Source organism: Cyanistes caeruleus, chromosome 3 (genome assembly GCF_971803275.1).
Source record: "Cyanistes caeruleus chromosome 3, bCyaCae1.hap1.1, whole genome shotgun sequence".
In the NCBI taxonomy this organism is placed as follows: Eukaryota; Metazoa; Chordata; class Aves; order Passeriformes; family Paridae; genus Cyanistes; species Cyanistes caeruleus.
In genome coordinates this window covers 65,918,393-65,946,126 of record NC_141703.1, presented here as the reverse complement: position 1 = coordinate 65,946,126, position 27,734 = coordinate 65,918,393, and the positions used below count along the sequence as shown (strand labels likewise).

General features: G+C 35.3%; 1 protein-coding gene across 19 annotated transcripts in view; it reads left to right on the top strand.

Moving 5' to 3' along the window:
- The window catches only part of NBEA (neurobeachin), a 460,255-nt gene that overhangs the window by 368,297 nt on the left and 64,224 nt on the right, over positions 1-27,734 (top strand). For all 19 annotated transcript variants that reach the window (XM_086881592.1, XM_086881590.1, XM_086881589.1 and 16 more), the window contains 3 exons: positions 5,543-5,655; positions 15,396-15,536; positions 22,924-23,043. In XM_086881592.1, the coding sequence (XP_086737718.1) occupies positions 5,543-5,655; positions 15,396-15,536; positions 22,924-23,043 (374 nt within the window). The remainder of the gene's footprint in view (positions 1-5,542; positions 5,656-15,395; positions 15,537-22,923; positions 23,044-27,734) is intronic.

Here is a 27,734-nt window from a genome sequence, read left to right as displayed (position 1 = left end):
GAAAATACAGGATTTTTTATTTTGTACACACAAATAGAGTACTGAGTATACTTGTGACCTCCTTTCCTAAGTAAAGATGTATGTTATTTTCTTTCTTCTTGGAAATCCAATTTCCAATTACAGTCCTAATTATACTCTTTTGTAATGAGATTCCATAAGAAATATTTCCTTATAAGTTGCAACTTCTTTGCCAGCAATTGTTAGTGTAGCAGCAATGACCTAGTTTTAGAATATAACTGTTTATTTAAGCAGCATCTTATTCTCTAACAGTATTACTGTTTTCAGCTATTGGGAAATATATCCATCCTCTTTTTTTTTTATTTTTTATTTTTAATTCACATTGCCATTAAGCTCCTACATTCAGCAAATCTAAACTGTAGTTTAGTCAGAAACATGGAAGTTTGACATTTAAGAATTGTGGATTACCTGTTGGTAAATAGGTGATAAGTAAGGTCCTCATCCAAATAGAGGTCCACTAACAAAAGTGGTTTAGTACATTTTTTGCCTATTCTTTGTAGCTTGCTTTTTTTTTACAATGGTGCTTAATTAGTCTCTAGCCCTCTACAAAAGAGAAAGAAAGCACTCATGTTTTCTTGTGAGCCTCCTCTGAAATTACACAAGAAGCAGTAGTCTTGGAAATGTGATGTTCAGAAGTGTGGGTTTTGGCACCAGCTTATTTGTCTCATTGTGGCATCATGCAGCTGGGTCCTTCCCCACAAGAAGTCCTCTACCTGTTTATTAATACTGTTAATTACACAGACTGATTGGCCTCTGTACAACGGAACCACTGAAATAAATATATTAATCTCTTCTTAAATCTCTCCCTGGTTTGCTGGCATGTCTGTCCTGAGAAGCATGACCCCTGGCTGTTCTGCATGTCCTTAATGATTGAAGCATCCTCTTGAAAAAAAATCCATCTTTCTATGATGTTATCTTTAATTCTTACATTGTCTTATTACCCCTTAGAAATATTGCCGTGCTTCATGCCTAGATTAATTGTTCCTACTGTGATCTGTTCTCATGACTTAATAACTTTCTTCTTCGGCTCTCAATGGCCTCTCTTTCTAGATCATTTCCTATCCAATCTCATGTGTGATTGCTGGCACTGACGTTGCCTGATGTCTTATTGCAATATCAATTCAAAATCTCTCTCCATCTTCAAAACTCTCTAAAGCCTGGTTTCAACCTGTTTCTCTGGCCCTCTAGTTGGCTATTTTCTCACCTCCCTCTTCTGTCTCCCAGCTCTTCACCTCTTTCTTGCCCTTCTTTCTGGCTCGAGCATATTTCATCATGTTTACAGCTCTGGGCTTTCCTCCCTAAGGTAAACACTGCACTCTGCTACTTATCAATCAGTCTCAGTGTTATACTCTCCATGCCCCTGGTTTTTGTCCTGGCTGTGTAGACATAAGCCTTCCTGGCTGCCTCCCCCTCCTCCCTCTACCTGCTTCATTCTTGGGGGTCCTTTTGTTTTAGCTATGATTATACTAATTGTCCTCTCTGCATGGGACCTGCATATAAGTCAGCTGAACCCTCTGGGTGATATAGGAAGCAGGTAATTTTTACTATTCTCACTTAAAACATTATTAAAAAGAGTGCTTAAAAGTAGTCCCACTACAGCAAAAGTATTGAGGATTTGGAACAAGAAATTGTTTTTTAATATCATTGCAGTGCTCACTGTTTTAGCTAAAAGTTTAGATTTCAAATCTATTTCTCAGTATTTAAATAATTTCTGCTGTTTGATTTCAAACTGCAGTATATTAAATGTGTGCTTGCATTTGTATTTATTGCAATTTTAATTCTTTTAAATCCTACATGCCACTGCTTTTAAAAGAAATTAAGAATAATTGCATCCATAATTTTTGTGAGTAATTTCTTCTAGTGGAAAGGGATTATTTTTAAAGGTTTATGGAAAAAAATGACATCCTCAATTAGGTAGTAAATTCAGATGAACTTCTTCCCCCTCACCGATTTTTTTTTTGCCTGTTTAGCATTTTCCACTTTTTTACTCTGTGATGTACAAGCCCTCACTGGTTAATTATGTATATATTTAGCTACTGCATGTGTTGGGCTTATTATTGTCATCTAATTAGATGTAACTCGAACTACTTACTTCTAGAAAAATCATTAAAAATTCTTTCCTAATGACCTAGAGATGACAAAATGTCTGTAAAGTGTGAAGAAGCAGACAAGCACAGGAACATCGCTCTTAAAGAGTGTTAATCCAGATGCTGCAATCATCTAATTAAACAATATTTTGCTGTCATTAACATTTTCACCAAGGAATTGCAGTTATAATTTCTTTGTCAGCTGTCTCTAGCTCATTTTACCTTAGAAACTAAAGTGCCATATAAAAACATTAAATTGGATGGTTTAATTAAAAAGTTTTGGTTTTTTGTTTTTTTTTTTTTAATGAAGAAACATATCCAATATTTCTGAGATCTCATTTACTATGCCTCATTTTTATTGTTCAAGTAGATTAGTGTCACAGGGCTTGCCATATTTAATATTCAGCCTTTAATATTAATCTCTGTAAGCCTACTTGAGGGGAAATCTGAAGGTTCTGAAAAGGTATAGGGACTACCAACAGTCATGCAGGTTTATGTTCTATATTTATTTAGCTAAAGAAAGGACAAAATAATTCTTGCTGGAAGCACCAGACAATTGATGAGATGGCTAAGTATATTCATCTGCTGACTTTACTCTGAAAATAATCAATTGTGAAGCCAGAACAGATCAAGACAGCATTTCTAATAAAGTGAAACCACTAATATTTATGCATGTTTAGAATTAGGGATTTGTAATCCCATTATAGGCCTAGATCACTGTCCTCTGCTCAGATAAGTACAGATGTGTGGTCTTACCTCGTAGGTTTGGTCTGCTTTCACAATTTAAATTAGGTTCATCTTTTTAAGTCAGTTTTATTTGTTGATACTAAGGAGAAAATTGTTGAATTGAGAAAAATAAATCGCTCACTTTTTTAAAAAACAAATTAAGAGCTATTCTTGTAGTTATTATCTTCATAAATAAAATAGGTTTTATAAAAATCAAAGTAGGAGAGAAGAGAATATTTTGATTTTTCTCACAAGACATATTTACCAAATATGTAATCTTGAAGGATTCATTATTTGCAACTTAACCTAAGCTGAGAGAGAAGGTGCTTCAAATTATTTCTCATGTAAGTTAAAAAAGTGCACAGAGGAGTTACTGCAGTGTTCTGACATGGAATTAATGTCATGTGATAATTTCTTCATTTGTCTATACTACAAGTAACCCCTCAGCAAAAGAGAACTCATATGCCAGTGAGACTCAGGATTGCTTCTTCTTATACTCTATTCACACAATTGATTTTCCCATATGGAATGGGAACATTCAAGATCTTGTTGACTGAATATTGAAATTAAATCTATATGAAAATAATGAAATAAATATAAAAATCAAATGAAATCACAATATGAAAAAAAATCTCAATTTCAAAATTGAAAGTAATTTTGTATGACCCTACATTTCCTTTCAAAATTTTGAAAAAGGATGTTCTCACTTTTTAAATACTTCTATAAAATGGTTACAATTGAAGATTTTTATTACTATGAGCTCTTCTTACAAGTTTTGATTCTGCAGCATCTTCATTCTTACTTAGGCTTTGTAATGGACTACAGTCGAGTCTTAGTCATTCTCTTCCTGGGCCTCAGAGTTCTTTTAGTCTGCTCTTTGCATAAACTAATGTCTCTCTATTGTGGAAGGTTTTGTATGCTCTACTGTTAACTTAATTAAAGATTCTGATGGAAAAACATTTAATGTATGAAGCTGTAGTTTTATAAAGCCCATATTTTAAAGCACCCTTAATTTGATAATCTCAAGAAACTTTACAAGTCATATGCAATTAAACACTTGCCAAAGAGGAAAATAATATTCTGATTTGATGGATGTAGAAAAAGAGGCAGAACTGTCTTCCTTCAAAACATATAGAGTCCCCTCCCAAAAGTCTAAAAGAATAAATATTCTAGCAGAGGATACCTTTCCTTTTCCTCCCTTACAAGGATAAATTCTGGTATACTACTTGATTTAGTTGTTTGATACATTCTTCTGTCCAAGAGTCATTTTGCATTCATTCATTCATTCTTGCTATTATAGAAGAAGTGTTTTTGTTTCTATACATATTTATTTGTGTAAATAGCAGACAGTTCTGGAATTGCTTGTTTGACAAAGTTATGTTTGCACCTTAAATATTTTTTTTGTATTCTTGTGAACATCTATGTTTTCAGAGAGCAAAAGTGAGGATGCACAACTCTTAAGAATATGCACTTCTGTATACAGTGAAACTTTGTGCAAAATAAAAACATGCTTTTTGTTCATCAACTTCTGTTGAAAAAATGAGGTGTTTGTAGAGCAGTGAAAGTTTCACATTTCATTAAAGCAGAACTGATTTTTGTGGAGAATTGCAACTGCTACTCAGAACAAGGAAGCCTGTGTTTTCCTGTGCCGGGTTTTGTACCCCAGGAATCTGTCCAGAATCTGGAAGGAAACAGTTAGTGAGACAAGGCTGTAAATCTCCCTCAGGACTGGGAATTGTTAACCTGGATTATTTCAGTCTGCTAATTATATTATATAAATACACACACACGTATATTTATGACCTGATTTTGTTTTTTAAGACTCATGTTGCATATTCAGTGGTTCTCACTACATCAATAGGATGGACAGTTCTGTACTATGAAATTTAATTTGTCTTATCACTGAAATGTTAGATTCTACTAAATACTAGAGAATAAAAAATAGCAACCTTTCCCAAACACACTTTTCTTTCTGATTAATTCATAATTTTTAGTTCACTGAAGTTGCAGATTGTTCTTATGAAATGGTCTGTCTATTTCAAAGATAGTCTAACCATCTAAAGATGGTTTTTGCACATTTGAGCTGCTGGGATGACAGCAGTGTTTCTTTCATGATTGAAGAAAGTGGCCTGGGATAGTCATCTCTGTCTTTTATATAGGAGAACTTTTTTTTCATTTTGATCAATGTGATTAAAAAATGGTGTTACAGCAAACATGACTTTCCTAATTTTGATTCCACAGTTGCTGTGGAAGCTCACCATTTCTTCTGTGAAGAAGTACCATAGGGAATGATGGATTAGAATGGACTATCTAGGACAGACCTAGATTTGCAAACCTCAAATTTATCCCCTTGCTGTTTGAACTCTCATTTTATCTTTGCCAGCTATGATAAGTTCCTAGGAAAGTAGTAGTCTAGTTCTTTTGAATTTCTACATTCATGATATAAAAATATCTTGATGGAAATAAAAAAAGGAAAGTGCTTATGGGGCATTTTAGTTGATCTTAAAAGATATTATTTCAGTTCGTGTGCTGACTTCTGGTTCAAGATAAGTGCATCTAAATGACTGGTTTTTTATGGAAGATTCATACCTGATTCTGTCGAAGTGGTGGGAACTGGGAACATGTGATGCAACAAATGTAACCACTAGATTTTTTTCTAGCTGAACAAGCGGACACTATTTCCTAATTATTAAAACTTTCCTTTTCAATAGGACGGACATACAATGACCTGAACCAATACCCTGTATTTCCGTGGGTTTTAACAAACTATGAGTCTGAAGAGTTAGATCTGACCCTTCCAGGCAACTTCAGAGATCTTTCAAAGGTATGGTTCATTTTTGTTAAAGAACAGTTAGTCAGCCCTTTTAGAAAGACATTTTGCTTTATGTTTATAGTCTGGTTAAGTAAGGTCTTTATCTTAAACTCATGAAAGTCCGAAATAGACTTCTCTATTTTAGAATTATTTTATACTGAATCTCTACATTATGCTGCTTCCATGTCCCTGACTTATCTGGTTCCAAATCTGCAACTCCTACATACCTTCTGACTAATGGAACAGGAGTGCATCAGACCACTTGATCTCACTAATTATGCCTTTTAGTTTATAAAAGCAGATCCTCTGGAAATAAAATGCTCGGACTAATATTTCACTTTATTTTACAGTGACGAGAATAGTAATATAGTATCAGCATCTTCTTTTGATTTAATAGTTAGTAAGGGGTATTTTTTATTTTAGATCCTGGAGTATCTGGTCCTGAATATTATTTGTTGTGATTTTTTCCATCCAACACGACTTGGGCACTTAGTGCTTTATAATAATAAAAAAAAAATCCTAGGTTTTTGGGGTTTTTTTTTTTGTTTTTTTGTTTTTTGGCACAATATTGTCATCAATACCCAGCTCTGGTATTCTGGTTGTGCTAACAGACTGCAGAGAAGTCTGTCCTGGCCAAGCATAGCAGAAACATATGGAGGGGCTCTACTTTTGGCCAGCTGAAATAAGGACAAAAAAGAGATCTCAAAATTGTATTGTGAGAAGTATCTTTCCTGGTTGCTATCAGCTAAGGAAGTGTATGCACTGTCTTGCCAGTGAAGGTGGCAAGATAGTGGATGGTCCTGCAACATCCCCAGTGTGAGGTTTCTATTGTCTGGTGTGTCAGCTTTCTGGCATCCTTACCACAGCTCCTCAGCTAAGAAGGGGAAGTTGCTTGTACAAATTGAGTGAGGCTCAAAACCACAGGAAGCTGTCACTCACTGCCTTTAGGAGTGAGGCTGGAGAGGAGAAAATGACCCCCAAGGCCTGTTCTGAAGTCCTGTGCTGCAGACCCTGCATTCCCTTCTGCTGCTGCTGGGCAGACATGAGTGTTTCTGGGGTTTATGGTTTAAGTCTGGATTTTTTTCCTCCTCTCCCTGCAAGCATACATCCTGGGGAGCAATGGAGACATCCTGCCCTGGATATTTGACAGTTTCATCTCTGCTGGAAAGAGTGTGCTTGCAGTACCTCCAGATGTGTTGTAACCATTCCTGGAAGGCTGCTTTTGTAAGACATCCAAACTAATTTGAGTAGGACTTGAATTTATAATAGCAGACAGAGACACCTAAGTTTACACTCTTTTTTTTTTTTCTTAGACAAATAAAAAAAATAAATAAGCAAATAAACCCAGAATTTACAGTACATTCACAGTATGCCTCAAAAGGAAATAAATTGCTTGATACTTCCGTTAGGTTATGTAAAACTTCTGACCTTTCACAGTATTATAGGTATGTTTCACAAATGTGTTTTTCAGTTCTGTAACACCATTGTAACCTGTGCCAAGAACAATAAAAGAACCACAGACATGACTTAAAAAAAGACCTGTGATCATTTTACACTGGCTTGTTCCCTAGCATGTATGAAAGTATTGCTGGTTTAGAGTTGTTCAGAAAGATAAACCTTTCATTAAGGTGCTTACACTTTTCAAAATCTCTCAAACTCACTTTCTGTAAGTATTAATAGCACTTCATGTGGTGAAGTGCAACAAGATTAGACAGTGTCTCATGAGTCCTTTGCTAGGTGTTTAGTTTGGTTCAATCCACACTTTTATAGCAATCTACTAAAATCTTTAATTGCTACAGGAAGCGGTGTGATAGCCGAATAGATAGGTTTTCCTCAGGAGTTAGTAAAGACTCATTATGGAATTAGTGCATGTATAGCTTATTAAGTATCACAGTACTGTTGTTAGTGCTCTCCTCAAAAGGAAATGTAAAATCAAGTCCATGGCTATTTATTTTTCATCAAGACTCATGCAATGTGCACCTTTTCTAGCCAATTTGAAAACTTACCAAAAGCTATTGCTGGTTTCCTCTGGAGCAGCTAGAGTTTTGACCACTGAAAAGCCTACACAGAACTAGTCAAGGAAAATGACCTTTCCTTTCTGGCAATGTCTGGGCTCCATTTATCCCATGGATGTATGAGAAAACGCATGTGAAATCTCTAAAGTGTTGTGAAATATCTCAGAATGAAAGGGCTGTAATTGTCAATTTTTTGCAGGGTTCATTATAATAATATCAAATAGATTTCATTTCACCATGGTTTTAAAAGGAAAAATAGGGTAATGATTTTATTTTAAAATGCAGTGGCCAGTTAGGATGGAATGCCTGTCTTGGGCTGTTAAGTGTTGTGTCCTGTTTCAATTTTTGCATTATCAGTAAAAATCTTAAAAATTTGAATGTCTCTGAGGTATTACCTTGTCAATTCTGTTTTCATTTTTGATACTGTCCTGTATCTATGAGCCCCTTCTTTTCTTTTCTTGGCGGTAGCCTGGTGCTTAGGAGCAGGAGTTAGTGATTTATTGCTAGCAATATTGAAGGAGGTTGTGCTAGCAAGCCTCAGCCAGACCTCTGGAGCAGACCCACACAGTATCCTATCCTGAGGAGCAACTTCCTTCTGTCAGATCTTGCCCTGCAATGGAGACATGTTCCTGCAGATCTGATGGCAGATCAGGACCTCCAGATAAACTGCTGATGGATAAAACCTCCTTTGTCAGTTCCTGACCTTCTGTGTCCCTGTAAATTTTGTCCTTAGTTTCACAAAGCTTCTGTCCTTGATATGTAGCAATTAATAGTCCTCAAACAATCTTTTTAAATTATTTAGAATTTTAACACTATTGCATGTACGGTAAAAGCCAAGAAAAGCGATGAAACTAAAAGAGAGGTCACCTACCATGCTTTGTTTTCTTGGTTTAAAATAGTTTTTGTAGTTAAATGTAGGTGCTAAATCTAGCTTTTAAAAATATTTTGTTTATTCTTGCTCAAAGTTCATACAATACTCCAGTGTAAGTTCTGATAATTGACTACACAATTTTTCAATTTTTTTAATCTTTGGCATCTAGGCTTTCTGTATAAAAGCTTTTATCTTTGTGATATCACAACTCCTAAGTGAACATACATATCAAATGCAATTCATGTGGGTTTTGGAGATGAAATTAGAGGTGTTTGTCTTGCTTACAATGTCAGTGATGGAGTAAAACATGCACCTTTGGAATTTAGCCCAAACTTAAATATATACATTCATGCAAAGACATCTTGAACATGTAACTTGTCCTTCCATTCCATTTCATTCTGGTTTTATGTGGCACTCCTTATTGGGATATTTTTAGATCCAGATTTCACTTGTTCTCTCATTACAATTATATTTAAATATTAGTTTGAAAATTCTTCTGTCCTTTTCCTTTTAGGTGTTTGGAAATTCTGTTCTCAAAGCTTTTTGGGTTTTTTTTCCTTTTACATATAGTTTTAGATTTAAAACCAGTGTCTGTGGGCATGGAATGTGCCATAGCAGTGGGATATATTGTACCTTTCATGTGATTAGACAGTGTAGGTTCAAGTTTTATTCATTACATATACAAGGTTAAAGGTTATATTTATTGTTTGACAGGATCAAAAGCTAATGAAAGAGGCTGTCATAGATACATAGATTATCTTTTCAGTATCAAACCATCAGGTGATCTGCTTATTTTCTTCTTTGTTGAAATTTCCTTTAGAAGAATAATTAGGATATTAAACATTAGTCCAGGAAACATGCACACAGTCCTCACTATATAGGGATTTTTTGTAAGGTTCAAGACACTTAAAATGTAGCATGGTTTGTTTATATAAAATTGTATGACTTTTACTCCTAAATTATAGTGAATGCATGGTTTTGACATGCTGCATTGTCCCTGCTCATTAAAGTGTAAACGGGAATTTCTCCTCATTTACTTCCAGTCATACATCCTGTTAAATAAAATGATTTCTTCACCAGGCGAAGTAATACTAATATTGACATGTGTATGAAACATCACACACCCATTCATTGAGTGGAAAAAATTATGTTTTGTTAATATAGAAGGTGTTTGACTGATGGGTGGTGGTAAGCATAACCACTTTTCCTTATTACTGTGCCATTTCAAGAAAAGGAAGTGATAAAGCCCCAAGGCTTCTAAATGTAATAATGCAAATGAACACATCCAAGTGTGAATATTTCAAGGTAACCACACTTAATACTTCAAAAAATGTATATGCTGTGGAATGGAGTTTATGGGCTTATTAAGAGCCCTTCACTGGAAAAATGAAATAATTTTTCTGTAAAATTAAAATTCCCTCTTTATCATATGCAACTGTTCCATCAGAAGAAGAACTACACAAAATTAAAGCCACACAATTAAATGTGTTTTTCTTAGATAAAATGTTCATTTACTGAGGGAAACTCTGGTACTATGAATCTGTGAGTGCTCTTATATTTGATATTGTTGATATCTGGTTTTCATATTAGGATGCTGAAGAAAAATTGGCTTACAAATTTGGATGAAATTGAAATTGAATTTTAAGTTTAAAGTCTCATCCAAAGACAACCTATTTATATGTTTTTGTTCAGCGAGTGTTTTTTAATAAAAAAACAAACAGTCAGGAAAAGCTCAGTCAGTTTTCAGCTGGAGACAAATAAAGCCAGATTCAAGATTCCTTTGTACCCAGATACAATTCTGTGCAGTGTGTCACAAAAAACAACAAGAACAAAAACAACCAAAAAACCCCCCCAAAGAAAAACAAACAAAAAAACCCATAAAAAGACCTGCCCCAAAACAACAAAAAATCACCAGATAAGGTAGCTGCCTCATGAATTAGGGTCAAGTTAAGCAGAATATTTCAGTATCTAGATAAATAGGATGCTACATTCTGTTCTGCTGTCATGAGAGAATATAGTTCTAGGAAGATACTTGGCCAAGAAGTAGATATTACATGAACTAATATGTCTGGTAGATGTAAACACTAGATGTAAGTTGTATTGACAATATGTATTGACTTGCTCAAAGGCCAGATATATAAAGAGATTAGCCAGGTAAAAAAAAAATAAATAAAGATGTAGTAGTGTGTTTTTAATGTTAAAGTAAATGCTTGCCTTGTTTTTAAATGGTAAAGAAACATAAAATAAACTGAAGCAGCAGGTTTTAGAACATCAGAAGTGTAGTGGCTGAATAGGCATTGTCATACAGTGGCCCGTTCTGTAGGTTTGGAGTGAAAAATATCTTATGAAAGCATTGTATTTATGTTTTCAAATACAAACCATTATTGCAACCATTTTGCAATAAAAAGACAAATGGTGTGTTTGAAAAAAGCATTTTATAAAACATTATGAAAAGAACTTTTTAAATAATGTTCAGAACAATTTATTTGACTCAAATTCAGTTTCTGCATTTGTTTTATGGTTAAGATATGGACTGAGATTTAGTATATAGATTGAGCTTTGCCTTTGCATTGTTTGGGAAAGTAATTTTAATCTGTGCAAATCTTAGTCAAATGGAAATAATATTATTTTCTTCCATTATGTGAAGTTACAGGGATCGATAAATAAAATTTATCTGTATTTTATAGGCATGATATTAGATTAAAACCAAGGTAGTTGACCTTCTGGGCTGAGAATGGCAGCTATGAAAAGCTATGAAAAGTGACCAAAACTCCATATGTCCTACAGATTTCACAAGAAACAGGAGAAACTACTGTAGAACTTGTCATCTAATAGGACCTGTGCCTCATTGGAGTAAAACTAGGTTAGCTGCTAGTTTGTACAACTGAGATTTAAGGTCTTTACAAAAATATCTTTGTCTCCACTGAAGGATGAACTCATACCATTACTTTAGGTAGCAGCGTTTTCCCACGTGGATGTTAAAATAACACTAAAGAAGCCGAGGCAAACCTCGCAGAACTTACTCCCTGCTATTTTATATATGGAGGTTTTTTTTGCTTTCAGAAAGTGCCTGGTCTTTTGGTATGCAAAGGCTGTTCTATGTATGGTTTCCTGAACCTGGAGACAAGTCCTTTAGATTAATGTGCAGAGAGGTGGTTCATATCAGTGTCTCCATGACTGCACAGAGAAGGGTGATCAGATGTTTCTTGTATTTCTTCACCACAGAGGCCAGAGGTACCTTATGTAAGGCTGAAATAGAGGCTGCAGACTTGTGCAAACTCCCAGCTCTCCTTCCCACGTGGTGCTGCATTGAGACAGTTGCACCATTTCTGGGATCCCAGTTGTCATCTCCACATAAATAAGGCCATGTTTGCACACTGTCCCCTCTAGAGTAGCTCAGAAACTTCCAGCTCACCTTCCTATTGCAAGCTATAGACATACCTAAGCAATCTCCTCATGGTCACTATAAAGGCTTGTGGAATGAGAGAAATTAATCCATGTCTCCCAAATCCCAAGCTGTCAGCCAGATCACTAGTTCATCCAATCCAGGGTCTGTCCTGAGAAGCTGAGATGAGACTTTCTAGCTGAAGACAAGCTCTATTTGCCTTCTTTCCCTTCTTTTTCTCCTTCCTTCCTTCCTTCCTTCCTTCCTTCCTTCCTTCCTTCCTTCCTTCCTTCCTTCCTTCCTTCCTTCCTTCCTTCCTTCCTTCCTTCCTTCCTTCCTTCCTTCCTTCCTTCCTTCCTTCCTTCCTTCCTTCCTTCCTTCCTTCCTTCCTTCCTTCCTTCCTTCCTTCCTTCCTTCCTTCCTTCCTTCCTTCCTTCCTTCCTTCCTTCCTTCCTTCCTTCCTTCCTTCCTTCCTTCCTTCCTTCCTTCCTTCCTTCCTTCCTTCCTTCCTTCCTTCCTTCCTTCCTTCCTTCCTTCCTTCCTTCCTTCCTTCCCTCCCTCCCTCCGCCCGCCCGCCTTCCCTGTCTCCCTTCCCTGTCTCCCTTCCCTGTCTCCCTTCCCTCTCCTAATAGTCTTTCCAGAGATTTTCTTATGAAAGTTGCAGTATCATGCAGGAACAGAAATTACTCTCATTAACATTTTAGCTAAAAACTCCATTTTATTCAGACACCGTGTTGTGCATTTCAGGAATTTTCTTCAAATGAATCCTAAATTAATTGAAAGGAAAAAAAATAGATAGTAACTCTGAAAAGAATATTGATGAGGATGAAGGTAATCCAGAATACAGCTTTTCAGGTTTATCATTTAATAGAATTAATCATAAATATTCTGAAGGTAGATTATTTTAGCTATTTGTGCAGTCATTTTTATATGAAAAGGGGTCATTATTCCTTTTATCTTTTAAATTGAAGTAACAGCTCTCATTGAACAACCTAGAAAACATGATGGCATATTTGCATTAGTATTTTATGTGACTTTAAAAATTATTGTCAAATTCTTGAGCGAAACAACCTTTTTATTAAATACAACTATATATATTATATTAAAAATTGTATTTAAAGGTACTGATTAAATCATCATTAAAATTTTGCCAGTTTATAAAATAAAATACCTCGTAATTATTTTGAGCATCAGTTATACCTCACAGGCCTTGTTACTGTAGTCAATTTACAGTGAATAATGAAAACACATTGCTTATTTGATGAAAGACTTCTAATCAGCATCAACTGTGTTTTGAAAGGCCAGGAGTTTTACATATTTTCAATCTTGCATTAATCACCATATTCATTCTCCACTGTGCCTTCAAACCTATATGTACAATAATATGGTGACAGATGACATCTCTGTCTTCCATAGCCTCAGAACTCACAGCAGCATAGGATAACATGCACCTTCGTAGTGGAGGGAAGAGGTATTCTCAGGGTGTTTCTTCATTACAAATACAATCTCACCAATTTGTCTGTTATTTTGTGTTCCCTTCTCAGAGGGGGTGAACATTTCATTTTAACACACTACAGTGTGAATTACTGCTTTAGCTCTTCAAATGTTCAGTTGGGACTGGAATTTTTTCTGCCAGAGAAGTGGATGCACAGTACCTTAATGAGGGTGGTGTCAGCAGGTTCCATCCGGTCCCCAAAGCAACCCAGAGCCTGGTACAATTTAGCAAAGAGCACATATATCTGCACAGTTTGTCAGTCCAATGGGAAAAGAATGTCTCTTTCAAGGAAACTGATGAACAACCATTTCTATATAATGATAACTTAAAGTCTATAATACTGCCAGCGTGTTTCCTGACACTGGCAGGATGTGTAACGAAACCAAGTATAACAAAAATGCAAATATTTATTTTTTCCTATTGCCAGTATTTGGGAAACGAACCTGGAAAGTGTTAGGGAATGGCTCATACTTCTCTTTCAAGAATGTTTTGTGAGGTCTTTCAGTGCAGTCTGCACCAGATAACACTGATCCTTTGGGATTACTCAATCATTTTACACGTATGAGAAAACTATTAGCATCTTCATGACACAGCAAAGTATTAAGCATCCACAGTGCTTAATGTGAAAAATATTGAAATCATAATGTTTTAAAATGTAAGTGTTCACCAAAGACTGGTATTTAAAAACAAGCTCTAAATCAGAAAATATCATGTTCTTTGTCAGCCTTTTAAGCAGCCATCTCAAAAAGCATAGCAGCGCTGAAAGAATAAATAACTTGCAGCTTTAAAATTTTTTAGTTACATTTAGTTACATATTTAGTTACAGTTACTAGTGCAGTGAAACACAGAGATTTGACCTTGTACTGGTATTTCCTTTCTGAATTACTTTGGACTTTAATTCAGTAGAAAAATTGTGCAGTGAAATAAAATGTAAAAATACTGTTAGCATTTTGAAAAGGGTCAAAGATCTTGGTTTTACCTTTTTTTTTCCTCATACCCTTAATAATATAACTTCTAATTAAAATTTGATTAATGCAAATCAAGTAATAATTTCAAACTACAATAAGTTTATACAATTATTTGGTGTGGAAGGGTGCTCTCCTCTAACTATTGAACTCCATGTGTTTGGTTAATTTTACAATAAAAGCTAAAATCTGTATTTTCTTTGTCCCTGTAACTTTTGCATCACACAGTAACTAATATATTTTGCAAAATCTTCTGAGATAAAGTGGGTTAAAAAATCATAAAAAAGGTTGTATTCCTCAAGTAGCCACATCAAAACAAATAATTCCTACTACTGCCTTACATCTCTTTTGTTTTTCACCTAATTTGTCCTTTAAGTTTGCTTAGAAGGGACTTAAAATTTTTGATTAATTTCCACATTCTATTGTTTTCAAGTACAAAGCTTGTTTGCTTTGTTCAGTTTCAGTAAAATGTGGCTTTGTTCAGTCAGAAAGTACACCCAGTCCTGAGGACTATGCATGTTTTTTAAGTATTTCTGCTTAGGATCACCGGACACCATCAGCAGTTCCGCGTGAAATCTTTTCATCATGAACTGCGCATTACGAAGTATCCTGTGTGAGCAAAAGTCAGTTTTCATTAACTGTGTGATTATGGTGAATGACAGCAACAGAAATATTAGTTTGGCCTCAATGCATTTTGAATGCAATTTTAGAAGTCTATTTCCAGAAGAATGTTACTGAACTAATTGGGAAACAACTTCTACTTCAAGAAGGTCTTGAAAGTTTGCAGATGTGGATCACTTATATTTGTCAGTTAAAATAAGGAAACTCGTAAGACTTTTAGTACACAAAGCCTTTGAAAATAGACTCCAAGCTTACAGCTATCTCAGGGGTTACTACAGTGTGGGATGTGTTTGGTTGCAGAGTCTCCTGTGCAGTGAATCTTAGTGCAGAATTAACCTATGCTATATCAGACATGCTGCCCTTTGGCTGATAATATTTTTGGCCTCTTACCACTTCACAGCCTATTGGTGCTTTGAACCCAAAGAGAGCTGTCTTCTATGCAGAACGATATGAGACATGGGAAGATGATCAGACTCCACCTTATCATTACAACACCCACTACTCTACATCTACTTCTACCTTGGCTTGGCTTGTTCGTATTGTAAGTATCTCTGGATCCTGGTTTTCATGAATATCTTTATTTACAACACCTCTTCTGTCACTTCCCACTGTTTTGTTTTGTTTTTATGAAAGCACCTTTGTATTAAAATCTCATTGTTCTTCCCTACCTTAAAATCTCAGAAATTCCCCAGTATATACTTTATATACTCTTTTGTAGTGATCAGGGGGTCCTTCCTACCCAAACAATCCAAAATAAAATTAAACATAAAATTGTGGTGGTATCAGGATGTACACAATGAGAAAAATACATCTAAAACTCTTTCCACCCCCCAAAAATATCTCTAGTTAATACAGAAATCTGATACTGTTCATATTCATTTCTTTTCAGCTAGGGACAGATCCATGCAACATTAAAAAAAACAAAGCTTTTTTGTAAGAACATTAGACTGTCACATCGAGAGGGGAATTATATAACCAGTTTTATATTAAAGCATCATACAGTAATGCTTTATGCAAATAAACTATGCTTCTAAATTAATGAATATCTCTACAGATTTCAGAAATGTGAAATGTGGATTCTAACTTCAAACTGTTATGTCAGTTCTGGAAACCTCATGTTCCTATGACCAAAACCAGATCTAGGGAAGGGGACCAAACTTCAAAGATAGAATGAATCTGAATTCAATGTATGTGTTATCACAATTACTTACAGAATAAAGAGCATTGATGAAACACTGAAGGTTTCACAGAGAAATCTGAATTAATGAAAAATTGAGTGACCGTGTAATTACTTAAATTAAAGTATACCCTGCCAATAAAAATCTGTTGTATATGGTGTACTCTAAAAACGTTTTGCATACAACAAAGCAAAACAGAGCCACACAAAGCTTAATAATTGAGTTTTTGCTTATCTCAGCTTCCCTTAGACATGTTCATTTTTTTTCTGCTCAGAAGAAACTTGTGTCTGTGAGTCCAGGGTATACTTTTTAAACCATGGGAAGCTGTGTTGATTACACTCCTGTATTGGGTGACCACTGTATTTCTTTTACGTATTGATAATTTATTAATCTACTGAATACATTTTATGGTACACACGTGCTTCTTTGTTGCCCTAAAGTAGATTAAAAACAGTAGTTTTATTTGCATGTTTATCTATTAACTTTGGCTGCTGTACAGCAAAAGATCCCATCTTGCTAGTCAGCAAATTCTCAGAGCTGGAAGTCTGGTTACAGGATGAACGTACAACACACCAAGGAGTATTCATTTCCTGTATTAGGCTTAAGCAATGTCATTTTTGCTACTGTTGTTTATGTATTACTATAGGTGTTCTTGCTCTCTTTGTGTTCTCACCTAAAAGAGCAAGAGAACAAGGTCTTTGTCTTGATGGCCTTGCAATACAGACCTTAGAAATTACTTTTGTTAGAGGAAACAGTGTATCTGAGAATAGAAAGCAGAAGTGGAAACCACTGATATCCAAATAAGAGGTTGCCAATGAAAAGGTGAAAACAACAGATAGCTTAAATGCAGGGACACTCCTATGCAGGTATTTTAAAAACTATTTAAATATGATTGACCAGCAAAGAAAAGCAATCTCTAATGGGAGTGGACAACAGAAGTGAAAGAAGACAAATCCAGGGAAAGTTTAAACCTCAGAAAAGGAAGAAAAGATAATATGATAAGACTGGATAAGGCAGCAAATGGAAAACTTAAATAGATATTTGAAAATAAGTGTGTACAGAGGAAAAGATAATGGCAATGAAGATTATGAAGTCATAGTGATCTACAGAGAGATATTCTTATTACAAAATAAAGGATGAAATATCCTAAGGGAGAAGATTGTGCCAGTGAAATTGGTAAGACTAGGTCAGATTTCTCTAAGTTCAAGTAGTATTTCTTGCTCGTGAATTTCTTGAGCTTGAGCTTTGATATGAGTTTGTGAAGAAGACTCTGTAAGAAAAGGTAAATTACAGTCTAGTCCAGAAAAAGCAAGGTGACATTAAGAGATGCAGAGATTCAGACAGAAAAATACTTTCAGTATTTTGAAAGACTGGAGAACAGTGATGGGAAAAGATGTGTTACTGCAGAGCTTTTGATAGAAAGCGACACAGAGAGTGAAGGACAGTAGTACAAATTAAAACCATGTGTAAACCAAAGAAAAAGAAAAAAGGAAAAGCAAAAGAAAAAGCAAAAAGCAAGGAAACAAATGAAAAATCTATGACAAAAAGTAAATTGAAAATGAGAGTTTAGATAGAATCAGAACAAAACAGTATTTAGTAATAGGGATCCAAGGGGAGAAGCTGCCTGCCTAGACCTTAGTATTGGAGGACACAGTATTTGCTGTAGCTAAGGAAGTTTCAGCCACTCTGAAGCATAGATATATAGAGAGAATTGCATAATTGCCACAAAACCTTAAAAATTATTTTAAGCCTTCCTTTTCAGCTTTGACAGATGCAATCTGGTTTCTGTCAGTTGTCTTCAAAACATTGCTTTTAATATCATATTTTTCAGTCAATTCTGTGATAATCTGTTCCCTACTGCCTTATATTTCCCTCAGTTGCTTTCCCTTATCTGATGTATTGTGGTGGGTTGGCTCTGCCTAGATGTCAGGTACCCACCAAAACTGCTCTACTACTCCCTTCTTCAGCTGGGAAGGAGAGAGAAAGAATAAGGAAAGACTCATGGATTGAGATAAGGGTAGGGAGAGATCCCTTACCAATTACTGACAAAGGCAGAACAGATTCAGCTTGGGGAAATTAGTTTTAATTATTACCAGTCAAATTAGTAGGATAATGAGAAAATAAAGTAAAATCTTAAAACCACCTTCCTCCCAACCCCTCCCTTCTTCTCTGGACTTAAGTCCTAAATTCTCTCTCCTCTTCCCACCAACATGGGGGAATGGGAAATGGGGACTGTGCTCAGTTTATCACATGTCTCTGCCACTCCTTTCTTCTCTGAGGACTCCACACTCTTCCCCTGCTCCAGTGTGGGGTCTGTTCCATGGGAGACAGTCCTCCATGAACTTCCCTAAAATGAGTCCTTCCCACTCATGGAAGGACTCCAGTGTGGAGTGGGTCCCTCCCATAGGGTGCAGTCCCTCAGGAGCAGACTGCAACAGTGGGTCCCCTGTGGGCTTACAAGTCCTGCCAACAAATCTGCTCCCACACGGGCTCCACTCTCCAGGGAAGCACTGGTCCCTGCCAGGAGCTTACTCCAGCACAGGCTTCCCAATGGGGCTCATGGCCTTCCTCAGGCACCCATCTGCTGTGGCATGGATTCCTCCAGGGGCCGCAGGTAGAGCTTTACTCCTGTCTGGACCTCCATGTCTGTAGGGGTGCAGCTGTCTCACCATGGTCTGCAGCATGGGCTGGAGGGGAATCTCCACTCCAGAGCCTGGAAGACAGAAACCTCCTGGCCCTCCTCCTGCACTGACTTTGTTATCTGCAGAGCTGTTCCTCTCACATTCTCATTCCTCTCTCTCTCTTTAGTGTACTGTAGTTTTTCCCTGGCCCTTCTTAAGCCTGTTATCATAAAGGCACTTTGTTATAGCTGACAGGCTTAGCCTTGGTCAGCAGCAGGTCCATCCTGGAGCCAGCTCATGTTGGCATTGTTGGATATAGCGAAAGCTTCTCACAGAAGCCACCCTTGTAGCCTCCTCCACTACCAAAATTTTGCCACACAAACCCAACACGTGTATCAGGCTGGGTTTTTTAAAACACAATGAATGTCTTAGCCCCCGTTCTGTCCTGTGTTTTGATATTGAATATTGAATTTGGATATCTCTCCCTTTGTTTCACTATTAATACATATTCTGCTGTGTGTATTTCTGTGTAAATGAAATTGGATATTCATAGTTTGTCACTAGGTGACTTGACCTCCAGAAGATTCATTTTCTTATGTGCATTTCATCTGGAGCTGTGAATATTTAAGTTGCAGAAGACAGAATAGATAGAACCAAGAATGCCACTTCAGAATGCCATAGAGTACAGTGACTTGACCTGAAAAGTAATCAGAAGGAAAAAGAAAAATGAATGAATTCTGGCTTGAATCAAGTAGAATGTGAATATCATCATTGGTTTTGGATTTTTAGAAGAAATAGGATAGAGTTATGGTACAACTGAATGTTCTCAATAATTGCTACTGAAGAAGTTATATTTGTGTAAATCAATTGCATCTTCATGGAAACAGAGACCAGTGCTTGTGGTATTCAAGATGTTCATAGAGAATAATTGTCTTCCAGTTGCTGTTGCAATGACTGTATATTTGTACAAGGTAGAAGAAGTTCTGGCTTTATTATGAGCTAGATTGGATTGAGTTAAAACCAGTTTTTAGTGAGATTCAAAGGTGAGGAGGACTGGATGTCATCCAGTAAACAGAAGTGATTTGGGTCTTCTTTTCGTTAGATTTGAGAAAGACAGTCACAGATGTATCAGGCAAAAGGTGTGTCTCACTCTGACAAACCCTTACATACTCTCTCTCCCTCCTCTTACAAATGGCTGGAAAGACATTTTTGTTTGACATAGGATGTCTTAGAATGACCACATCCCTTCCTTCTCCCTCTTCTACCCCCACCATAAATGATTCAAATGAGTCTGGGTACTGCTAAAAGGGAAGTGGGGGGAGAAAAGTACTATTGAATGGAAAAATTTGTTGTTCTCACAGCTCAAGCTTGTGTTCAGTGTAATCAAGTCCCCCACGAATTTCTCTCCTTGTTGGCAGTGAACAAGGCGTGAATTTTATTCAGAATATTAGGAGCGAGTGAGATGGAGTTATAATGAAAACATTGTGCTGCTTTTTAGCTTTCACAGCAACAAAACCTTTACATGAAATGACAGTAATCGGTATCATAGAATAACAGTATTTAAATGAGTATATTGAATACAGATATGAATTATATTTATATAATATAAGCACTTGACTTCCCGGAGAATAAAAATTACCTTAAAATTATGTTAGAGGTCTGAGATAAAGCAAGTGAAAGCTCTGAATTTCTACTAAGGATTAAGAATCCAAAAAGATAGGCACAACAGGCCTATGCAGAATAGCATAATAGGGCACCCTGTAGTGCTCAGCTACTAAAAGTTTAATCCTTGATTATGAATTTTATTGCTTTTGTGTATTTGTCTCAGATGCCTAAAATAATGTTGTCAAGGAAGTTTGGATTAATATTTTTACATAATTTATTTTAATTACATCATTTTTATGATTTCTGCTTCTTTTAAATCCATCCACTGCTTCTGATTCCAGAACCTCTGCAATGATCCACAGTCTGCTCCACAATAATATTCACAAAAATCACACATATCTAATAAAGAAAAAAGGAACGGTAGGAGTTGTTTGCAGACAATTATTTCTGCTCAGATCAAGAATGTTTTTGAGTCAGGGCAAGCTAGAATACAGCATCATTACTATTGAAAACATATACAAATAATTGGGAGAAGAAATAAATTTAAAAGCAAAATAATTCTAATATTTTAAAAATGTAAATTTAATAAAATTACAATATAAACAGAATTTTAGGACAAATTAATATAATCCTATTTCTGTATATGCCATTTTCCATTTTCTAGTTTTGTGTCTGAATCTTACACATTTTCACTGATATTTTACATTAATTTCACTATAAGGAGCACTGGAAAATCTGGATAAATAAAAGCTTATTTTCTTTCAATATTTCAGTTAATTGTGGTAGTTCATATTACTCACCCAGTTGAGCTACTGTTAAATTTTAATATTCTATTTAAATTATAAATCTCTTCCTCACCACACAGCCTTTCAATATTCAGAAATGCAAATAAAGCCATTGTGCAATGAGATTTAGGGTCCTCCAACAAAAAATTATATTGTCATGATTTTGTATTTAATTTGATTATTTTAATTAATTATTTAACAGATATTAGGATTCTCTGATTGGAATAAATGCATGGATGGAAGTATATTTATGAGATACTATTCTTTTGAATGTGTCTATTAAAAACAGATTCCCCATGTTTTAAGAGGAGAAAATTTGGTTAGAGTTTTTTCTTCTTTGAAAGGAAACTAGCCTGTGTTGACTGCTGTGCATGATAGAAAAAATTAATTGGGAAGACATGTGGAATAATGGTAGAGAAACAATGGTCTCTGGAAGCCAGAATTCCATCTTTTATTTTCCTCTTTTTTTTGGATATTTTCACTGTTTTTGCATCTGTGCTTTCCTTATGTGTATTGTAATTTCTCTTAAGGACTATGCAAACATGAATTTTTTCATATGTTTTTCATCTGGGGCAATTTACAAACAATATGTATAATGTGGCATAATTCCTTAAAAATTTTTTTATTAATGGAGGAGTTCCCTGACTTGTTCAAAAATTTCATAGAAGGAAACAGAGAATATTTAGAATAAAATTCAAATAACAGATGAGTAATAGTGTATTAACAATTGTGATCTGGTGATCTTGAACCGCTTTGATTAACAACATTTCCAAATGATCGGGATATGCAATGAAATAAGTTTGGGTATGAATTTAATGAAAGGGACTTTCTTAAAAATATTCCCCATGAGACTCTGGCAAAGAGGAAGGAGCAACTTTCATCCCTGTAGGCACACTGCCAACTATTAGTTAAATAAGAGAGCTAATGGGGTAGTGGTGGAAATCCAGGTTTCTGCCAGTGATCTCAGTATTCAGGTTCTGCTGTCAAATTAAGGATTTGGTCCACTATTAACCCCTTCCCTGCAATTGAATGTGGTGACATCAAAATGGGTTATTCAGACTGTCTAATACCTTAGCTCGTACTCCCCAAAAGCTGATAGCTATTTCCATTTAGTAAGAACTGGGATGTGGTTTCAGACAGAATTAGCAAAAGTAAAGACTCTAAATATTTCACCTCTGTACCTCTGCCTCAAAATAATGATAAAATTGGAAGCATAGTCTATAACAAGCATAGAGCCATTCTTCTCACCTTGAGGCAACATGGAACCTACTGAGCTCCTTCCAATTAAATGAAAACACAAGAAAGATTTAGAGATAGGATTTTTTTAAATATTTTGACATACCACCATGCAAGGAGTAAGCAAAGCCCAGTTATATAAATAACACAGAGTGTGTTTATGGTGTTTGCAGTGAAAGAGGCAGTCATTGTGAACTGGAACTAAGCTACATATGTCTGCCACTGATGGGTGATTAGTCTTATGGTATAGAACTCAGGATCTGTTTGTGCAAAATGTGTTAGTGCCAATAAATATACTCAGATATTCAGTGCAGAAACCAGTGCAAATTCAGTGCATATTCATGCAGTGCATGAATACATATAACTATGAAATGACATGTTTTTCTATAATGTTGCTTTTATGATATATTTTGACCTGCAAAAGGCTTTTGGATTTTGACAGAAACCTGCTGCACGAGTCCTTGTACTGTTTTCTTAATCTGTCATAATTTCATTAACTACAGGAGCCCTTTACAACATTCTTTCTAAATGCAAATGATGGCAAGTTTGACCACCCAGATCGAACCTTCTCTTCAGTGGCCAGGTCCTGGAGGAACAGCCAAAGAGATACCTCAGATGTGAAGGTAATATATATATATATACTAAATAAATGGATAAATATGCAATTCCATTGTGGTATTTTGTTTATGTAAACATAAAGAAGGTGCTGTATTATATTTTATATATATATGTATCTCATTTCTTTATATTCAGCACACTAGATATAGTGTAAATAAATGGATGTTAATAAAGTTTATTGTTCTAACAAAAACAATCAAAGATTCTTTGAAGTTGAGTGGACAAAAGGTGTTTTGTTTTTTTTTTAAGAGAAAAACAACCTAACTGATCTAATTTAGATCAGATAATCAGGAGATGGAGAAAAGCTCAATAAATTGTTCTTTCCTGCTGTTAACTCAATATTTGGCCCACTCCATAAAACACAGCAGGAATTGGATTTGACCTTAAAGTGTCATATTGTTATAGCTTGCCTAGCTCTGGGTTTGCATTGCCTGGGGCAATTAATAAAGCATTAATGACAAGACCCATTTAAAATGTTGGCTTTTCTGTACAGCTTTAGCTTTTACTTGAATGTGCCTGGGGATATTATGCAACAATACACATTAGATTAAAACAACTTCTACACTATATACAGAAACAGCCAGAAAGCAGGGTGATTTTACTGCTGTTATTCCTTACCTTTGTATTTACCTTGTTAAATACAAAGGGTTATTGTTCATAGACATGAAACCTTATCAGAAGGAAACAAAAATCTAGAAATATTTTGAATAATATGGTCCCTTATTGATTCTTATTTTCTAGTAATAAAGTAGGTAAAGGCTTCACTATAAAAATTTCTCTTTTTTTTAAAAAACCCCTCTTTTTTATAGTGAATATGTTTCTCTTCTATATATATCCTACCAATTATACTAGAAAATGATAAATTGAAGGTCATATTGCCATTATATTTTTTTACTTGTCTTGGCAAAGAAAAAAAATAAAAAAATATGTAGATTTGTTGATTTGTTTTTATTCCAGGGCTCCTGTTTACATAAGTATTCCAGCAGTCTCAGAAGAGACAAATCATGTTGTTATTCAGTTACCAATTAGAACAGCTAACTGCAAATTGTATGGGCATCCTAACATGTGGGAGAAAACGCTTTTTAAAGAAATCAACTTGAACCTCCTACAAACTATTTTATGTTTACTCATGCTCCTCTGGAAGTCAGTGGGTTTTTAAGTAGCATCACTCTTACCCTTGTAAGAAAAACAGAGGAAATTTCCATATTAGGAAGTATTTTGAGGTAATATCTATTATATTGGTATATCTTGAAAGTGCTGACATTTTTGATTTTTTTTACTTTTCAATGAAATCTAGTTTTTCTGAAATTCTACTAGAATATCTGGGAAAGTGACTTCCAAGGAGTGGGGCTCAAACAAAGGATAAGAGCCTTAAACTGAGAAATAAGGGAAGACAGTTGGAAGTGACTGTAATCTTCTTGTCTGGCTTTAGTACACAGGAGGAGGGCAGTTAAATACATCAAGGCATTGCAAAAGATAAAGGAATATCTGTGGACAGACGGAGAGATGGTATTCAAGTGGGGTATATAATTTGTGAAAGGATTGTGACCAAATGAGTTATCAGTAAAACAATTAACTGAAATGTTTGTCTGAAAATACCAGGACTCTTGTGAACCAAGTGGAATAATTTAAACTGCTGCTGCCAACCATTGCAAGGATGAAGGGATTAAGGATGGATAACAGCTGCAAAATGTATTTGTATTAAAAACCCCTAAGTTATCCAAATAAAACAAATATTAAAAAGATGCTCAGAACCAGATACCTTCAGAGAAGAAAGGCAAAAGGTGAAGAAATGAAGTAGCTATATTTAATGCTACTGAATGTAAAGAAGGGAATTGGGGATAGCAGGTAAAATAGTAAAAATTAAGGGTCTAAATTGCTTTAGGGGAAAGACTGTAAAACAATGTGTTCCAGAATACATTTGGCAGTATACTATAGAACCCCCAAATCAGATTTATACATATGTACAAATTTCTGTTATGCCATTAGAAAGAGAAAAACTACTTAAGAGATAAGTCATTACAGAAAATCTAATATGGGAGTAACAGATGAGGTATGTTAGCCAATAAATGTTTTCTCCAGATAATCCCTGACCTGTCTGTTCAGGGATACATTAGGGATTAAAGATGCTGTTTAAAATAGGGCTTTGTTAATTAATGAAGATACAGGGAAGGTAGGTTTAGAAAATAACATTGAATTGATTTATTTTGAATTGATTCAGCTTAAGATGAAAATAGATGAATAAAAGCAGATTCAAAAACGAGCTGAATTTTTAAGAGATGCTGAAACAAATAGAAAGCGTTCATAAATTATCTAAAAAAATTCTATAGAAATTATGGGAGATTTAATACCATCTTTTGATCTATTGCACCACCAAAATAATTTATTGTATATTCATACAAAGACAGCACTGGAATAAATCTACTAAGGTACACTTCAATAGCCTAAGCAAAATATGTCAGTGCATGTCTATTTTGTCTTCAGTTTAAGAAGGAAACTGTAAGATCAACAGGACGGTGCAAAGCTTATCATGATACCAAAGGTGTATCCTTAGGTTATAATGACTAGACTATCTCATGGAATCTAATTTCCACCTGAAACAGTCAGATTCATCATTCATTCTGAGCATTATGTTCTCAGAGAGCATATGTTTGGGGTTTTTTTTTTTCTTTTTCTTGTCCAGTTTTTAGTATGAATTTTTGCTGGATAAAGCAAATGCTTAGCTCTTTCTTTGCTGGAAACCATCAAGTGTAAGATCTACCTAAACTGGAGTTAGCCATAAGAACAAAAAAATGTGTTTTAGGAGTTGGATACAGGTAGAAAAATGTGTGTATGTATGGGGGAATTAATGTCTGAAGTGGAAACACATAAATGCTATGAATTATGCAAACATGTGAAAGGAAGAATTATGTGTCAAGGAACAAAGAGGTAAACCTCAGAGGAAAGGGATCAGAGTGGAAAAATGCTTAAGAAAAAGAAGATGAAAAGTTAGGGTGAAGTTGAGTATTCTTTGAGTTTGAACATTCTCACAAAGGGAAGTAGTAAACTCCTTATTTGTAAAACTTTTCTTTTTCAAAGTAGACTGGCAAAGTACTGGCAAGGCCCTTTGATTTGCAGAGTCTGTTTCTTAGTGATCAATCAAGAATGAGTATAGCAGCTAATTGTTGCTGTTGTTTGCTGCTTAAGATCTTAATGAACTTCATTTCTCAATGACATTACATCAGGGCCAACTTTTCCCTGAGGCTTTGAAGTTCATTCTGCAAAATGATAGAGAAATTAACTATTATTAATACTACAAATACATATTTTTTTCAGATTAGTTTTGCTACTGCTTAGAATGCCTTGCAGGCTTTTCAAACACTTTAATCAAGTTTTCCAGAACTTGAAAAGCAGTGAGGTTTGGGGAACTACTAAGAAGCCCCCTCAAAATTTCTGCCCATTTTTGTCACTCTTGGAAGAGCAGCATCCACTGTCTAGCACAACAGAAAAGCTTCAGCTCAGAGTGTGTGTGAATCATTCAAAAACTGGTGGTCAGCTAGTGGCAACTTCTAGTATTTATCCAGCAGTCCTGTTAGAAAGCAGAGATTGTGCAATGGAGAAGATAGGTTGTGTGTGAGCACCGAATCTGAAGGCATGCTCTCAAAGTTTTCTGTAGACTTGTGTAGCTTCTTCTGACTCGAGGGGAAGGGCTTGGCAGTGTGGATTTGCTTGTGATATAAGTGCTGTAAATTCTTTTCCCATCCTAAAGATTTTTTGAGTCTTTATAGTAAATATTTATTGCATGGAATACAGGCCATCCATCAAAGTAGCAGACTTTGAAACTGTTAAGACTGGCAAGTGTTCATTATTCATGTATTCCTTATCATATATTTGAAATTAATCTGAGCTGCTTTAAGTACCTTTATCTCTGATCTTACTAATCTCATTAATTATTGTGGCACAGGTTATGAAATAATTTTAAGAGAGCGTGTGCAATGAATTAATCTAACATTCTTCATTTAATTTTAATAATTTTAATAATTTTAAATAATTTAAATAATTTTCATAATTTTAAATATATATTTTTTTAGGAAAGTGAAATGTAGAAGGTTTTTACGTCAGTTGCTCTTTAAGAAGAGGACTTTAGGTACATTATTTTCAAGGGCTTCTGTAAGTGCTGAAGTAGGTCAATTTTAACTAATGAACTGAGGTTGTTAAGTGCTGCAGACACTTTCCACAGCTACTCTTTTACAGCCTCAATTTGTCTAAAAAAATACATCCAAACTACTTTCACAGAATTCTGCATTAAAATTTAGAAACCAAATATCTGAAATTTTCAAAAGAATGTGTATCTCTTTAGGAAGCTACATTTCTGCAGGTCCAGCTCCTTTCCTGCCATGCTTGTGTCCTCCCTGACATTCCCTCTCTGTTTCTCCCTTTCTTTTCCCTCCTTCCATCTCCCCTTTGAATATGTTCTCTTCTGGAATTATTTTACACTGAACTAATAAAGATAGGGCTGTGGCAGCAGTTTGATCAGCCTGAAAACAAGCTGTAATTCTGGCATCTCAAATTGTGACAAAAAGTAGACCACCTTTGAAAAATGTAGTGTACAATAGATTATTGCTCAACAAAGGATAAAAGATTTAGTTAGACCATTTTGTCCCTTACTCTCAGCTTGTTTTGGTTCATTTTCAAGAAACTCATTCACCTACAGTGG